The following is a 17,609-nucleotide window of genomic DNA, read 5'->3' on the forward strand; positions in this document are numbered from 1 at the left end:
GATCGCCCTTGCAAAATCGCTGAGAGAGATTGGGGGAACAGAAAGAAAAATCCTAGAGCGGGAGGCATCCGTGTCAGTGGCAAGGGTTAAAACCATAGAGAGACAGACTTTTGGAAGGATGAGAATGTCGTCACCACCACCGCCACCAAGAGGCTCCAGTTCAATTCGGAGTAGTAGGTTGTAGCTATACTTCAGGTTCCCAATCGGTGTCCGGCAATGGCAATGCTAGCTGCGACGTTGGAGGAATCCTCTCGCCAAAGAGAATTCGAAGGAGAACCGGAAAAGAGGTTCGCCGTGCACGGCTGCCTTCCCGCTCCCCCTTCCCCTTTGCTGAGACCCTCGGCTTCTTCAGGGTTCCCGGTTTCTCCCTTGGAGGAAAGCAACAGGTTCTGGAGGGCATGTTGGGCTAAGTTGCCAGAGAAGAGGATTGCACGGGTTTCTGCAAGCTACGAGGGTGCAGTTAGTAACGCCTTTCGCAACCTTCGTGTCATCCCCGGCAATCATCTCCGTGCACGGACGCACGTAGAGGTCGAGGTCTTGCAGCGGGAGGCATTGGAAGTTGTTGTTTAGCCAACTTCTGAACGGAACCCGGTCAGTTTCTCTAACTGGCGAGTAAGATGGATGGCCTTGCTGTTTGGGATGGAGCGAAAGCTTTCTCTCTCTCTTCTCTATCTGTCGGCCTAGCCATCTATCATCTATCCATCCATCATCTACCATCTCTATCTACTTATCTATCCATGTATCTATCTCTATTTATCTCTATATCTATTATCTATATCTATTAGCTCTCTCTCTATTATATCTATCATCTAATCTACCTTCTCTTTCATCTCTCTCTCATCTCTCATCTAATCTATCATCTATCTATCTATCTGTCTATCTATCTAATTTATCATCTAATCTATCTTCTCTCTCTCCTCTCATGTATCATCTATCTATCTATCTATCTATCTATCTATCTATCTATCTATCTATCTATCTATCTATCTATTCATCCATCCATCTATCCATCCATCCATCCTCTAACTTATCTATCATCTCTCTCATCTATCTATCATCTAATCCATCCATCCATCCATCCATCCATCCATCCATCCATCCATCCATCCATCCATCCATCCATCTATCTATCTATCTATCTATCTATCTATCTATCTATCTATCTATCTATCTATCTATCTATCTATCTATCTAACTATCTAACTATCTATCATCTCTAACCTATCCTACGCCCACACATTTGACATCCTACCAAGTCAATTGTCTGAATGTATAAGGTTTTCTTGAGTTGCAAAAAATTATGTAAAACAGACCAAACAAGTCTTTTCCTTGACCAAGCTGCCAGAACCAAATTTCTCCTTTTTCTTTGGTTGTTGTTGTTGTTTTGTTGTTGTTGTTGTTGTTGTTGTTGTTGGTTCTTCTTCTTCTTCTTCTTCTTCTTCTTCTTCTTCTTCTTCTTCTTCTTCTTCTTCTTCTTCTTCCTCTTCTTCCTCCTCCTCCTCCTCCTCCTCCTCTTCCTCTTCCTCTTCCTCTTCCTCTTCTTCTTCTTCTTCTTCTTCTTCTTCCTCTTCTTCCTCCTCCTCTTCCTCTTCCTCCTCTTCTTCTCCTCCTCCTCCTCCTTATCATCATCATCATCATCATCATCATTATTATTATTATTTTGCTGTCATCTTGTGTCAAACAATTCTGGACATCTTGCAACAACAACAAAAAACAACAACACCCTGATCAGGAGCTTGCTAACATATGCGAGCAACTTGGGGGAAAAATACTTGGTTATATTTTAAATTTAAATTTAAAATGATGTTATCTCCTTGATCTATGCCATTCAGGGGATGGAATGAGTGCGAATCCAAAATATCTCTGAACCAAGAAATCCAGAAGGTCAGGAAGACTCTAGAAATATATATATGCTTAGCTTTGGGACAGAATGACTTTCTAAATACTCTTTTGCGTATCTGTTTTTTTCACGGCAGGAAAGGCCACCTTGCTGCTAATCAGAAAGCTGATTTTAGCCAAAGATTCACAAGATTTGGTAGAAAGGAAGGTTTAAGTGATGGAGACCTTGAGTCTGCAGGTGAACATGTCCATGGAGGAAGAGACGATGGAGCACCCGGAGTTGAAGATGCAGAAACAGAGTACTTCGCTGGTCAAACTCTGGTCCGATTTGGAGGCAATGAAAGCTCCCTCTGGCATGGTTCCTCTCCAACAATTGAAATGCAAACCGGAAGAGGGACTGCAAGATTGCTGGGAAGCCCAGTGTCAGGAGTTCCTCAGGAGCCTGCCAGGTCCTTGCTCGGAGATGGCCCCCGCTGATGCAGTAGAGGAGCCAACGCCATGGGTCAACACGAAGGCCTTCCTAACTTCCTTTGAGCAAGTTGCATCTGCCTGCAAATGGCCCCGGGACCAATGGACGACTCTCCTTTTGCCAGGATTCAGACAAGAAGCGAAGGAGGCCTTCGACAGCCTTAGCAGCCAAGAAAGAGGAGACTATGGGAAGGTGAAGGCTGCCATCTTGCGAGGGGAGGCCCTGGCCAGGGAGAAACAGCGCCGGGATTTCCGGCAGTTTTGCTACCAGGAGGCGGAGGGGCCCAGGGGTGTTTACAGGCATCTCCAGGAACTTTGCTGGCAGTGGTTGAAGGCTGAGAGGTGCTCGAAGGAGGAGATCCTGGAGCTGCTGGTTCTGGAGCAGTTTCTGACTGTCCTGCCTCCGGGGATGCAGAGCTGGGTGAGGGCTCACGGCCCTGAGACTTGCACTGGGGCTGTGCTTTTGGCTGAGGAGTTTCTGTCGAAGCGGAGCTCCGTGAAACAGGAGGAAGAGGTGAAGTTTCTGGTGATGGTCTTCAGGTGGTTCTCCAGAAGATGGAGGAGAACGGGAATTGAATGCATCTTTCCACTCTCTGCTTTTTCAGGAATAGTGAGAATCGAGTAGAGCTTGGTTGTCTGAAGGGACCCAATAGCCAAGGCAATGTGAATAGGAATAGAATAGGATAGGATAGGATAGGATAGGATAGGATAGAATAGCATAGCATAGCATAGCATAGCATAGCATAGCATAGCATAGCATAGCATAGCATTGAATTGAATTGAATTGAATTGAATTGAATTGGAAGGGACCTTGGAGGTCTTCTAGTCCAACCCCCTGCCTAGGCAGGAAACCCTACACCACTTCATACAAATGGTTATCCAACATCTTTTTAAAAACTTGCAGTGTTGGAGCATTCATAACTTCTTGAGGAAAGTTGTTTCACTGATTAGAATAGAATAGAATTTAGAACAGAATAGAATTAGAATAGAATAGAATTGGAATGGAATGGAATAGAATAGAATAGAATAGAATAGAATAGAATAGAATAGAATAGAATAGAATAGAATAGAATCAGAACAGAATCAGAACAGAACAGGCCAAGTGCGATTGGACACACACAAGGAATTTGTCTTGGTACAAATACTCTCATATACATAAAAGAACAGATACAACCGTCAAGAGTCAAGAATCATCAGGTTCAACACTTAATACTAGCCATAGGGTACACTAAGCAATCAAATCAATATAGATCATAAGGATACAAGTGACAAAGTTACGGTCATACAGTCACAAGTGGGAGAGGATGGGTGATAAGGAGTGATGGGAAAATTAATGGTAATAGTAGTGCAGACTTTGTAAATAGTTGAACAGTGTTGAGGGAATTATATGTTTACCAGAGTGATGGCATTTGGGGAAAAATTGTCCTTGTGTCTAGTTGTTCTAGTGTGCAGTGCTCTATAGCGTCGTTTTGAGAGTAGGAGTTGAAACAGTTTATGTCCAGGATGCGAGGGGTCTGTAAATATTTTCACAGCCCTCTTTTTGACTGGTGCAATATACAGGTCCTCGATGGAAGGCATAATTGTTCTGTCAGGAAACAGAGGTTCTCTAATTCCATTTTTTTTTACATATTAGATCAAATTAAGGAACAAAGCTTTGAAGATTCATGGTACCTTCTAAGTCTATTTCTCCACTAGTCTCTGGCTTTTTACTTCTATACAGAGTCAGTGAAGGAGAAATTGTTTTAATCTCCCCGCAGTTTTACTACCAGGAGACCGAGGAGCCCAGAGCTGTTTGCTATCCAGAGTAAGTGAGGGAGAAACTGTTTTTAATATCCCTCCACATTGAGAGAAAGATGAAAGAAGGCTGAGATGTGTAGGTTACCTATTCTCCCATCACAGCTGATGGATTTTGCTCCACTGAATAATTGTTTCGTGTCATTCCAGAGTCCGGATCTTTTGGGCATGCTACCAACTGAAGAGCCTTCCCAGGGAAGCCAATGCTTACCACTAGGTTCATGGGGATGGCAGCTGTCCAAGGAGATGAAGCTGGACATTGACGAAAAAATGAATTCATTCAGTAAGCATGGGCTGCATTTCATCAGCCAAAGGTGTTGAGCGTTTCTCCCTTGATAGCATTTAGCACTTAGACTTATATACCACTTTATAGTACTTTACTACCCTCTCTAAGTGGTTTACAGAGTCAGCATATTGCCCCCAACAATTTGGGCCCTCATTTTACCCACCTTGGAAAGATGGAAGGCTGAGTCAACCTTGAGCCCGGTGAGAGTCGATCTGCCAAATTGCAGGCACATGGCTGTCAGCAGAGTTAGCCTGCAGTACCGCACGCTAACCACTGCGCCACCGAGGATCTTTAACATCTGAACAAGAGTTGCTAATCTAGCATCGATCCTAGTGGTATAATTCTCCTTCAGTTGTGAGAGAACTGGTTGGAATCCTGCACAAGTAGGAAGATGAGTGTGCTCCATAAATAGGATAAGAGTTTGCATTTATGCCCCCTTTTTTTTGACCTACAGCTTTCTGCTAATCTTAGTAGCAAATCTGAGTCAAATTATTCCATTTTGCATTCGCATTTAGATTTATATTATACTTATATAATTAGATGGACCCCTGTTCTTATCTAAAACAGTTCATCTGGCATGTTAAAAGAGTTTGCAGCAGAAATTCAAGTCCAGAAAATACACAGATGACTGATTCAGCAGGATCATTAACTTCTTTATAAACATAACATTTGAAGTAAAGTTTACAATACCATTTGTAGATTCTTTCACTGTAACGTAAGCAAAAAAACACAAGCAGCAGCAGCTCAGAGCAGAACTCCATTTCAGCAAGCAAGCAAGTGTAGTTTCTCCTTCACTTTAGAGCTGAGCACAGAACAGAGATAAACCAGGCACAGATTCTTTAAGTTTCAACCCCCAATTCAGCTCTCATTGGCTGACCTTGATACTAAGCCCTATTCCAGTTCATGAATATACTCTGACATGGCAGTCATTAATTGTCCTCCCAAACATATTCCTTGCACCCAGAAAAATATCGTGAAATGGAGAAGCCGTTGGAAGTTTACCTTCTCCATGACTTATTAGGTCAGGAATGTGCAGATATTTTTCCCCTTTAAAAACAAGAGTGGTTGTGTCACATAAACCCCAACATGAAATTTGTTAATAGAGTAGCCCACATAGCCACAAAGTATTTGATACCTAAAAGCATATATGCCCTGCGATTAAACATTCGAAGAGGCTTATGTTTAAACAAGATTAAGAAACACTACATAAAATCCAATAGTAAAGAATCGCTACTAATACAGAGGTAAACGCAAGTGTTTGTGAACTCTGTAGAAAAATCCTGAACCCTGCTGAATTTTGACCTAGAACAGGGAAGGGGTGTCAAACTGGCGGACCACAGGCTGGATGCGTCACGCGCAGGCCACGCCCACCCCAGCTCCGTGAAGGGGGGGGAAACATTGCGATACGTCATGTTATGGCAACAGGACGCCGCGAGTTTGACACCCCTGACCTAGAACGTCACCTGACTAAAAATGTATGACCTTCTTCCTTCCCCAAGCCAACAATCACAGACAGATGAACCAAGACAACCATCTTCGTCAGAGCATTTCTGAGGCACCAGAAAATGAGACGCTAAAAAGAGACAGCATACCCTTCCAGTGTTTCAAGGAGGAAGAGAGACCTAACAACCAAGAGACTCTAGAAACAGGATGGAATTCACCCAAAAGAAATGTGGACAAAGTTGTTTCGGTCGGTAAAAGCAATTCCGATCCAGAAGAAGCCAAGACCGGCCATAAAATCCACCAGTGCCACTGTGGCAAACGTTTCCGGTGGAGCTCCAATTTTCGGGTACATGAAAGAATTCACACCGGAGAGAAGCCATATACGTGTACGGAATGCGGCCTCCCTTTTCGCAAATCTGCCCAACTAAAGGCCCACACAGGAATTCATACCGGCGAGGTTCCCTTTCGGTGTCCCACGTGCCAGAAAACCTTTACCAGCAGCTCCAACCTCATCACCCACAAGAGGATCCATACCGGAGAGAAGCCATACCAATGCCCGTACTGCGAGAAGAGCTTCCGGCAAAAGGGGACACTCACCATCCATGAAAAAATCCACATGGACGAGAAGCCTTTCAAATGCTTGACGTGCGGGAAGACTTTCCGTCAGAAAGGAACCCTGAGTGTCCATGAAAAAATCCACTTGGGGGAGAAGCCCTACAAATGTTCCAGCTGTGGGAAGGATTTCCGCACCGCAGCCGTCCTGAGGGTTCACGAAAGGATCCACACCGGGGTGAAACCGTATCGGTGCTCAGTGTGTCTGAAGAGCTTCACCGACGGGTCAAACCTCATCACCCACGAGCGAATTCACACGGGAGTGAAACCATACCAGTGCTCACGGTGCGGGAAGACCTTTTGTCAGAAGTCTGGCCTGGTGACACACGAACGCATTCATACAGGAGGGAATCCATACCGGCGCTCAGCCGACCAGACTCATTTAGAGGAAAGATCAGATCTCGACGCCCATCAGGGAGCAAAGCTGGGAAAGAGATCATAAGACAGATGTCAACTCATAAAATATTTCTATGGTCTGTTTAGAGTTGCCAACAGAAAGGGAGCGGGGAAGCAGTGGGCAGCTTGCATTCCATACATGTTTTCAAAGATAGTTTCTAGGTGACTGAAGTTTCTGCCGTGCAAAATTCTAACTGGAGAGTATGATGGATGATTCTTGGCTATGGATGTGTCCCATTGGAGAATATGAATTATGATACACCCAGGGGGTGGGGGAAAACCAGGGTCAAGGGTGACAATGAATGATGTGCCTCAGAGTCGGCTACACCCAGGCAATGCCACATTTTTTAACTCCCAATAAATCCTTTTGGAGTTTGGCTAGAGACTCATGATTTAAATGGGGTTAAGTGTCGGAATCCTGACAACAGACAGGTAGTCCTCAGTTTACAATGGTACATTTAGGGACTGTTCAAAGTTACAGCGGCACTAAAAAAAAAAGTTACTTAGGACCATTTTTCACACCATGGCGACATTCTGGTGGTCACGTGATCAAAACTTGAACTCTTTGGCAACTGCATATATTTATGACGGTTGCGGTATCTCGTGGTTGTTTGATCCACTTTTTTTGCGCCCATCGGAAAGCAAAGTCAGTGGGGAAGCCAGATTCAGTTTTAACAACTGCGTTACTAATGTAACAACTGCAGTGATTCACTTCACAGTGGTGGTAGGAAAGTTTGTAAAGTGGGACAAAGCTAACCATGGTCTTGTTTATCAGCAGAAATTCTGGTCTCAGTTGTGGTTGTTAAGTCAGGAACACCTGCAAGTCAGGACAAGCCATCATTAAAGATGAGAGCAAACGTTTGGTTAGATAGAATATCTTTGCCCCTGTGACCTTTCAGAGTTGATATCAGAGGTGGAGATTCAGCAGGTTCTGACCAGTTCTGGAGAACCGGTAATGTAAATTTGGAGTAGTTTGGAGAACTGGCAAATACCACCTCTGACTGGCCCCGCCCAAATCTATTTTCTGCCTCCCGAATCCCAGCTGATGAGCTGGGTCTTCTTTGGTTGCCCTGCACAAGAGAACGGAGCTGGAAAGCAGGTTAGTGAAGTGGGGAGGGAATGGGGATTTGGCGATATCCTTCCTCTGCCACGCCCACCAAGCCACTGCACACCCACCAAGCCATACCATGGCCACCAAGCCACATCCATTTAGAACCGGTAGTAAAAAAATATTGAATCCCACCACTAGTTGATATATACGTCAGGATTGGAACTGAGGATACTTTCACGAATTGCTTATTCTCTAACTGGACCTTGCATTTCTCACATCAAATATAGATCAAATAGTTAACTTTCAATTAGAAAAATAATATAAGTAGAGATAGAGATAAAGATAGTCTATTTGATTATTAGATGGATAGCTTCTCTCATCTGGAAGAGCAATAGCAGTAGCAATAGCACTTGGACTTATATACCGCTTTTTATAGTGCTTTAGAGCCCTCTCTAAGTGGTTTACAGCAGTGGTCCCGAACCTTTTTTGAACCATGGCCAAATGATCCACGGACCGGTACTGGCATCAGCAAGCACGACCAAGGCAAGGCAAGCCGAGCGACCGGCCAGCCAGCCGTCCCCTGTTTCTCCCTGCCACCTTCAACTCCTCCTTTGTACCTTCTCGCGGTCGATGGGCTTTTTGGGCTCTTTCTTAATCTCCTCCTGAGTAATGCGAGACTCCACCGCCATTGGGATGGCTCTTTGTTCGAAGCTGCCCCTCCCCTTCGACGAAACTAAGGCGTGAGGATTCCTTCAGCACCCAAACGCCGCTTTCCAAGCTCACCCAGAAGCACTTTCTCAAGTGCTGTCGAAACAAGATGGCGGTGCCCAAGTACCTGTGGCCTGGTAGAAAATGATCCATGGACCGGTATCGGTCCGGGGCCCGGTAGTTGGAAACCCCTGGTTTACAGAGTCAGCACATTGCCTCCAACAATCTGGGTCCTCATTTTACCCACCTTGGAAGGATGGAAGTCTGAGTCAACCTTGACCCTGGTGGGATTTGAACTGCCAAATGGTAGGCAGCTGGCTGCGGCAGAAGTAGCTTGCAGTACTGCACTCTAACCACTGCGCCGCAAAGGCTCCTATTAACAGGAATACCGGTTTATTTAATACAATCTTTTGGTTGAATGAGGATGGGAAAGTTCATAATTGTTTATAGACTTGTTATGAAAGGGAAGGAGAACCTATCAGGGTTTGTTTGTTTTTTTAATTTACAGGTAGTCCTCGACTTACAGCCACAATTGAGCTCAACATTTCTGTTGTTCAGTGAGACATTGGTTAAGTGAGTTTCGCCCCCTTTTTTTAACGACCTTTCAAACCACCGTTCTTAAGTGAATCACTATAGTTTGATAAGTTTGTATCCTGGTTCTTAAGGGAATCTGACTTCCCCATTGGCTCTGCTTGTCATAAGGCCACCAAACATGACCACGGGAACACTGCGACCATGATAAATTGGTTGCCAAGTATTTGAATGTTGATCATGTGACCATGGGGAAGCTGCAAAGGTCCTAAAGTGTGAAAAATGGTCATAAATCAGAGGTGGTATTCAGCAGGTTCTGACCAGTTCTGGAGAACCGGTAGCGGGCATTTCGAGTAGTTTGGAGATCTGGCAAATACCACCTCTGACTGGCCCCACCCCCATGTATTCTCTGACTCCCGAGTCCCAGCTGATCGGCTGGGTCTTTCTTTGTTGCCCTGCACAGGAGAACGGAGCTGGAAAGCAGGTTAGTGGGGTGGGGGGGAGGGATTTTGCAGTAACTTTCCCCTGCCAAGCTGACCAAACCACACCCACCAAGCCAAGCCATGCCCACCAAGCAAAGCCACGCCTACCAAGCCACACCCACAGAACCGGAATTAAAAAAAACTTGAATCCCACCACTGTCATAAGTCACATTTTTTCTGTGTCATCGTAACTTTGACCCCACACTGCAGGTCTAGCACAGGGGTCCCCAAACTTGGCAACTTGTAAGACTTGTGGACTTCAACTCCCAGAATTCCTCAGCCAGCATAGCTAGAATTCTGGGAGTTGAAGTCCACAAGTCTTAAAAGTTGCCAAGTTTGGAGGCCTCCTGTCTAGGGCTACCTGTATGTATTTTTTTAACAGCCAGTCAGGATGGATTCTTTTTATGTTTTAAGATTTAGATCTATTGCACATTTGGGTTTTTTTCTCCCCTTTCTTTTGTGTACAAAGAATTTTATCTCTCCTTTTTTTTTCCATTGTTAATGTTGCATGTTTGTTTTTCTGTTTTGTATTTTACTTTTGTGGATAAATGAAAATAAATACCAAAACACCTGCACTAAAAAAAGTGATTTAAAACCAGCCTTCACACTTAAAAACTGTCAGAATCAGAATCGAGCTGGAAGGAGCCTTAGAGGTCCTCTAGCCCAACCCCCTGCTCCATCAGGAAACCCTGTACCATTTCAGACAAGTGGCTGTTGTCCAGTCTCTTCTTAAAAACCTCCAGTGATGCTATTTTTTTTCTTTTTTTTTCGTGAAATACACAATAATACACTTTTTGACAGTGGCCAGATTAGCTTTTGCCCAATGTTGGAAGCCTCAGGTTCCATCAGTGGATACGATCATTCAAAAAATTTCAAGTTGTGCAGAAATGGACAAATTAACTTTGGCACTAAAAAATAAAGACACCTCAATGTTATGACTCCCCTTCGAAATTCAACAAACAAAACGGAAAGCAGTCGCTTCACAACTAAATCAAACGTGAAAAAGTCTTAATAAATAACGGCTGACAGAAACCACAGCATAAGTCTTACTCTGTCCGGCAAACCAGTCCTGGCAATAAATCCTCAACCCCAGAGCTCTTTGCTGTAACGTCCTCACTCAAATAGACATTTTGTTCCTGGCGAAAATGCACCAGCCCAGCTGTGTCCTTTTATACCTATTAAGGCAACGTGCTAATTTACTGACTTGCTCTCCTCATTTGCTCCAGCTGATTTTGCCTTTTCAACCGTCTTCTATTTTTTACATTTAACCACAAATTTTCCAAGTTCTCATCTCCACTAGAAGACTCTCTCAAAACTTCCCTGTCAGCCATTCCCGGCTGTTCATCAGATAAAGAACCAGAGGAGATCAAAGGTCCTGACAATTCTAATACATCAGGTCTGTCGTCCTTTGTCACGTCCCCCTCCTCATCCTGGTTTTCAGTCCAATCAGAAAGCCAGGCTGGTTCAAATTGTTCTGACATAACCTCTTTACTTGAACTCATATCAATCACAGGAGCTGAATCCAAGCCCGGAGCCACAACACCAGAATATACTACAATAGCTGAAACTGCTGGTACAAATGGATAGACCAAAGATAGATTTTACATTATAAGGCAAAAGAGGATAGGATAAACCCATAGTAGTGATATACAGATATATGCAAGAATTAGGTGTGTGTATATGGCATAAATTAAGGGTTTAAAAAAAAGAGATCTTACAAACTGTTGAAGATGAGAATGTTTTTAATTGCTTTCTATTTTTTCTTTCCATTTTCTTCTTCTTTCATTTGTGTATGTGTTGTTGGTTTGTTTTAATTGTAAAATTAATAAAATTTATTTATTAAAAAAAAAAACCTCCAGTGACGAAGCACCCACAACCCGTGAAAGTTCCCCTGGTTAATTGTCACCACAGTTCGGACGTTTCTCCTTGATTCTAGGTTGCTTCTCTCCTTGATTAGTTTCCACCCATTGTTTCTTGTCCTGTTTTCTGGTGCTTTGGAAAATAAATGGATCCCCTCTTCTTTGTGGCAGGAGGTCAATTTATTTTCACAGACTCCTGGGAGGGGCTGGGTGGGTGGGGGGCAACCAGGAGTGAGATTTGGGGGTTCTCTGAACCGCACAGAATCCTAGTTAGGGGATCTCCTGAACCCCCAGGGCGCCCACCCCTGCTTCCGATCGTTGCATCATCCGCATGGGCACATGACCAGAATTAAGACGCTTGGCAACTGGCTCATATGCATGACATTTGTAGTGTCCTGGGGTAATGTGACCACCTTTTGCGACCTTCTGACAAACAAATAGGGAGGCCAGAGTCGATTAACAATCATGGTACTAATTTAACAACGGCAGTGATTCACTTTTAACAACTGTGGCAAGAGAAGTTGTAAAATGGGACAACGCTCACTTAACTGCCTTGCTTAACCAAAGAAATCTTGGGCTCAGTTGTGGTGGAAAGTTGAGGACTACTTGTAGAAGTCCTTTGACACAAGGATTTTTTTTGCCAAAAATCCAGAGATGGTTTAGAAGTCTGTTGCAAAACAGAATTAAAAACAATAAATATTCGAATGAGATCATTATGATTAATAGGAATAACTGGGTGCCTTCTTGGTCAATGTATGTTAGCATGCTGCCAGACATTTAAACCTGGTTTGGGTTCTACAATTCAACCTGGCAGTCAATCTTCATTGGTGCTGGATAGTTGTCTGTGAAAAATACTGGGGGATAAAAGACAATATTCACAACAGAGAATATTTGGGGCTGGTGATATATGTGTCTTGTCAAAGAAAGAAAGAAATTCCCCAAAAATAGCCTAAAATCAGACTTGGAACAATAGAAATTGAGGTACTTCACAATAATGAAAGCACAACAATTATCTCCCTGAAGAAAGAGCACAAAAACTGCAAAAATAGCGACACTGCTTGGCTTTTCACCCTTCCAATATACAGAGCAGGACTAATCCTTTCACCCCAAAATCCCACAACCAGAAGGAAAAAGTGCCGACGAGGGTGGGATTCGAACCCACGCGTGCAGAGCACAATGGATTAGCAGTCCATCACCTTCACCACTCGGCCACCTCGTCAAGGGGGTGTGGCACCCGCAGCCATCCCTGGGTGGGCTCGAACCACCATCCTTCTGGTTAACAGCCAGATGCGCTAACCCATTGCACCACAGAGACCTGGCACAGGCCTCCCCTTGACTCTCTCTCTGGTGTAGCAGCTGCTGTGGGACAGATGGGACTTCCTCCCCATCCCTTGTGGGGGTGCAGGGGGGTGTTACCCTGTAAGTGCTAGATTGACGCAACAGAATTGTTCCCTTGCCACAGAGATGCCGGCTTTGGCTTCAGTCTCCACACCAGGAGAGACCAAAGGGGGAGTTTGTTTTCTAACAGATGGCTGCCTGCTGTTAAAAAATATGTCCAAGCTCTATTCATTTTTCCATACTGGCGGTCACACAATCAACCACACCTCGTTTTGCATTTAACACCTCTTGGCTTTGAGCATCTACGTTTAATGCCTCTGCCTCTCAGCTGTCCTGCTTATTTTACTGGGTAGGCAAATGATTTCAGCAACTGCGCAGACATTGAGAAGGCATCAATGTTAAGGTTGTACAGGTGAAACTCGAAAAATTAGAATATCGTGCGAAAGTTCATTTATTTCAGTAATGCAGCTTAAAAGGTGAAACTAATATATGAGATAGACTCATTACATGCAAAGCAAGATAGTTCAAGCCGTGATTTGTCATAATTGAGATGATTATGGCTTACAGCTCGTGAAAACCCTAAATCCACAATCTCAGAAAATTAGAATATTACATAGAGGTTTGTACATAGAACAATATCGGACCTCTGAAAAGTATATGCATGCAGATGTACTCAGTACTTGGTTTGGGCCCCTTTTGCAGCAATTACTGCCTCAATGTGGCGTGGCATGGAAGCTATCAGCCTGTGGCACTGCTGAGGTGTTATGGAAGACCAGGATGCTTCAATAGCGGCCTTCAGCTCTTCTGCATTGTTCGGTCTCATGTCTTTCATCTTTCTATTGGCAATTCCCCATAGATTCTCTATGGGGTTCAGGTCAGGTGAGTTTGCTGGCCAATCAAACACAGTAATCCCATGGTCATTGAACCAGGTTTTGGTGCTTTTGGCAGTGTGGGCAGGTGCCAAGTCCTGCTGGAAAATGAAGTCAGCATTCCCCATAAAGGAAGCAGGAAGTGCTCCAAAATCTCCTGATAGACAGGTGCATTGACCCTGGACTTAAGGAAGCACAGTGGACCAACACCAGCTTCACACTGGACTTCAAGCATCTTGCAGTGTGTGCCTCTCCATTCTTCCTCCAGACTCTGGGTCCTTGGTTTCCAAATGAGATGCAAAGGTTGCTCTCATCAGAAAAGAGGACTTTGGACCACTGAGCAACAGACCAGTTCTGTTTTTCTTTAGTCCCCAACACTTTTGAACGGCCTTTTCCTGACAATCCTCTCCAGGCTGCAGTCATCCCTGCTACTTGTGCAACTTTTCTTCCACACTTTTCCCTTCCACATAACTTTCTATTAATGTGCTTTGATACAGCACTTTGGGAACAATTTAAGGTTACAGGTAAAACAAAATAGAACCCATTTAAATTTTGGTTGAGATCCTCACAGAAAATCAGAATTTGGGACCTTTCGCTGGAGAAAAGTCTTTGCACGTCCATTTGTAGCACTTCTAAATAGTAGCTCCTTTTCAGAGCTCTTCCTCTGACATTTCTTCCAGAGCTTTATGGTGAGAAATCTCCGATACAGACACTTTGGACTGAAAAAACATTCCCAGTTTACATTCCATTATTTTCATCCTCATGAAGTAGTAACTCCTTTGTAAATTGCAGCGTTTTTCAATGTGGCAGATATCTACCACCGTTCCTGGAGTGATTGTCCCAATTATATTTCCAGTTTCCAAAAATCCCTTTCCTTAGCTGATACTTGACTGTGTTGAAAGGCTGGAAAATGCCTTTCTTTTGAGGATTCGATTTTCCTGCTGGGAGGGCTCCGGTGCAAGGACACAGACAACTGCTTGGAAGCGGGTTCCTTTTATTTTTCAGGAAGGCAAGAGATAGCAAGAAGTCTGCGTTCCTGGGGCTAGCTAGCTAACCTTGAATGGTGAATTCCTGGTTCTTTATACCTTTTTTCCTCCCTTTGTGTGTGAATGTTCATTTAGTATTTAATGTTTAATGTTTAGATATTAAAAAATCCTGTCAGAGTTTAATTTTCGCCAGAAGGCATACTTAGCGAGGTGTGGAAAATAACTCTGCGGGGTGGCTTGATTGCCCTATCGGTTCTTTCTTAAACTCTTACCTTTATAATGGTTTTTTCTATTTGTTTCCTGGCAATCTCCTGTCTGCTATGGAATTTATTTCGTGTCTTTTGTCTATTTGTTTTGCTGATTTGGCATGACCTTTTGTTTGTAAGGGATTTCTTTTTCTTGTTTCCCTAGCTTTCTTAATTACTTGGCTTTTGTCTAGGGGGCTTCTTCTAATACCTTTTATTAAATCTCTTTTCCTATGCAAGTTTGTTTTATGGCTGGCCTGATGTTCCCTTTGGGCTTTTCCTGCTTGGGTGTCACCACTGTCCTCATGAAGTTCCCTTTCCACAACTGGAATCCCAGCATGCTTTAAATTCTTTTTTTCCCTCACGCTTATATAAAGCTGAACAAGCAAAGAAGAAACCCTCACAACATAGGCCACAGATTCTGAATTTCTTCTTCCAATTCAGCCTCCATCAAATTTCTTCCCCAGAATTTGCTGTGGTTTGCTGTCATAATGAGAAGCGAGGGTGGAAATGTAGATTGTAACAGTATTAAGGAAAGGAAGAACAATGTGAACTCTAGAAAGGGATGGAGGATTATATTCCTTCCGCACATCTGCTCTAAAGGGAGAAATGATGATAGAGTTTCCTCATCCTGAGACCCAGCAGGGATGTGTTCAGATGCAGTTCCTCCAAACAATCGGGGAACCTGCAATTATTAACTAATAGGCAGGAGAGTTGTTGACAGGGCAGTTAAATTTCCTTAATCCCCACTGTTACTTTTTTCTTTGCAACCTCCTACCTACAAAAACCACAGGCAGGATTTAGAATTAAGCTTTTTCCAATCTGGAGTAGGAAGGTAATTTATGCATGCATATTGGTTGGTATGGTTTCTTTTCAGTCATATGTTTAATGAACTTTGGGTCGATTGCAAATTACAAACATGAGATGTTTGGAAGGGCCTACGTGAGGGTTTTGGCATCTCATGCTAGCTTGAAACGCCCACTTAACAGGAGACCACGTGGAGAAGCTGAGAGAAAACTAATTTGCCCGAAGATCTGAATTTACAGCAGGAGACAAGAGTCCCAAGTCTCAGATCCCACCTTGGTACCCTCAAGGGCACCGTTCTCCCTCATTCCGAAGACTCGTATCTGGTGCCAGGGTTCTCTTTTGATATTCATAACTTCTGTTCCATTTGAAGTCATGGCTCTTTTCCTCCCGCTGGGAGGGAGACATTGTCTGGCTTTGCTGCCTGCGGATCCTAGAAAGGTAAAAGGTGATAGAAGGCATGTGCCTACCACAACTTGAACTCAAGTTACAAGATTGGCAACTCTTCATGATGCCCCTACACCAGGGGGCCCCCAACCACTGCCAGTCCACGGCCTATAGGCCTTCAGAGAGATGTCAAGAGGGAGCTGCAATCTTCAGCAAGTCAGCTGGAAGGTAGCTGTCAGCGTTCCAAGTCAATCCACTCATAGAAAGCAGAACTCTGAGGCAGTTAGATTCCCCAAAGAACAATTTATTGGACACGTCATATTGACCCAAATGGTGATAAACCGACTCTGAAAAGTTTCCACGGTTTTCACCTAATTAAAAAGTGAAAGTTCCCCCTTCCCCCTCAGGTCATCGGTCACATTGTCCAATAGAAGTGCTGCCAGGTTGCTTGATTACTCCACTCCTCAGCCACCTGCTAGAATGACCTTGGTTCCCACAAGAAAACTTTCTATTTTGACTGCAAAGCCAAGCTATTTAACACACACATACACACACACCCTTCTTGTGGCAACCTTGAAGCCTGAAAGACAGGCTCAGCCATGTTGGCTTCGGGGTTGACCATAGTAAGCCTGGCAACCTTGACAATGTTGTATGCTCTAAAGAAAGTGTTTAGGAATCCTCTCCGCTCGCACCTGGCCCTTCTGCCTGTCTGAAAGCCTGGGCGGTAGAACAGGGGTCTCCTCGCAAGCGCCCAGCTTTCTCCAACCAAGGAGAAAGTGAAAGTCTCAAAGGCAGAGATTCTTTGGCTTTCTTACAAACCTTCCCACTTGCAGGACCTGAGGCTGGAGTTGATGAACCTTCCAAGGAGCAATTGGAGAGATGAAGGCCCCCTTGTCCTTCCCTGGTGGTCTAGTGGTCAGGATTCGGCGCTTTCTCCTCTGCGGCCTGGGTTCGATTCCCAGCCAGGGAAAGCTTTTGTTTGCAAAAATCCCATCATCCGGTAGGTGGAATTTTCAAGAAAGATCATTTTTCTGACTGAATTTTTCAGAAAAATGCCTTTCCTTTTCTTCCTTTTTCTTTCCCCTCATCCCATCCTGTTGTGACTTGGAGGCTTGAGCCTGCTCTGCGAGAAGACACAGGCTCAAGTAATGAGGAAGAGGAGGATTTGGCCTTGAGGTTTGAGCCTGCTTTGCTGGAAGATTCAGAATCATCTTCCTCCCCTTCCTCCCTGGTTGTGCCTCAGATGTCAGCAGATAATCAGGAGAGAGTGCCGGAGTCCTTGGCTGAGGATCAAGCCAAGGAATGCTGGTTTGATGCAAGGCAAAGACGCAGGCATAAGCGTGAAATGCAACGTAAAAAGAAAGAACAAATCAGGGACTAACTTGAGAGACTGACACGCCCCTCAGGAAATAAAAGAGGGTGTGTTAGCTCTGAATCCTCGTTCGGGACAATTTGTTTATTCGGAATAGCAGCTTGACAAATTGTGCGGCGTTCGCCTTTTGATTTATGGT

General features: G+C 44.1%; 1 protein-coding gene and 3 non-coding genes across 8 annotated transcripts; 2 read left to right on the top strand and 2 right to left on the bottom strand.

Annotated features, from left to right (window-relative positions):
* Positions 1-296: 296 nt before the first annotated feature.
* LOC113451758 (uncharacterized) lies at positions 297-7,215 on the top strand. Of its 5 annotated transcripts, none has more exons than XM_087928070.1 (4): positions 297-386; positions 1,977-2,821; positions 4,252-4,384; positions 5,887-7,215. In XM_087928070.1, the coding sequence occupies exons 2-4, from the start codon at positions 2,057-2,059 to the stop codon at positions 6,882-6,884; spliced, it is 1,896 nt and encodes a 631-aa protein (XP_087784196.1). In that variant the 5' UTR covers positions 297-386; positions 1,977-2,056; the 3' UTR covers positions 6,885-7,215. The 5 variants fall into 5 exon arrangements, with proteins under 5 accessions (XP_087784196.1, XP_087784199.1, XP_087784198.1 ...); XM_087928073.1 differs by having other exon boundaries at positions 1,977-2,728; XM_087928072.1 differs by having other exon boundaries at positions 298-591; positions 1,977-2,728.
* A 5,391-nt stretch (positions 7,216-12,606) lies between these two features.
* TRNAS-GCU (transfer RNA serine (anticodon GCU)) lies at positions 12,607-12,688 on the bottom strand. The gene has a single exon. It is a non-coding gene; the product is annotated as a tRNA-Ser (tRNA).
* Positions 12,689-12,710: 22 nt separating this feature from the next.
* TRNAN-GUU (transfer RNA asparagine (anticodon GUU)) lies at positions 12,711-12,784 on the bottom strand. The gene has a single exon. It is a non-coding gene; the product is annotated as a tRNA-Asn (tRNA).
* Positions 12,785-16,996: 4,212 nt separating this feature from the next.
* Positions 16,997-17,068, top strand: TRNAE-UUC (transfer RNA glutamic acid (anticodon UUC)). Its single transcript has one exon. It is a non-coding gene; the product is annotated as a tRNA-Glu (tRNA).
* The last annotated feature ends 541 nt before the right edge of the window (positions 17,069-17,609 follow it).

This window comes from Pseudonaja textilis, chromosome 2, assembly GCF_049901715.1.
Source record: "Pseudonaja textilis isolate UNSWEBS1 chromosome 2, rPseTex1.2, whole genome shotgun sequence".
Lineage (NCBI taxonomy): Eukaryota > Metazoa > Chordata > Lepidosauria > Squamata > Elapidae > Pseudonaja > Pseudonaja textilis.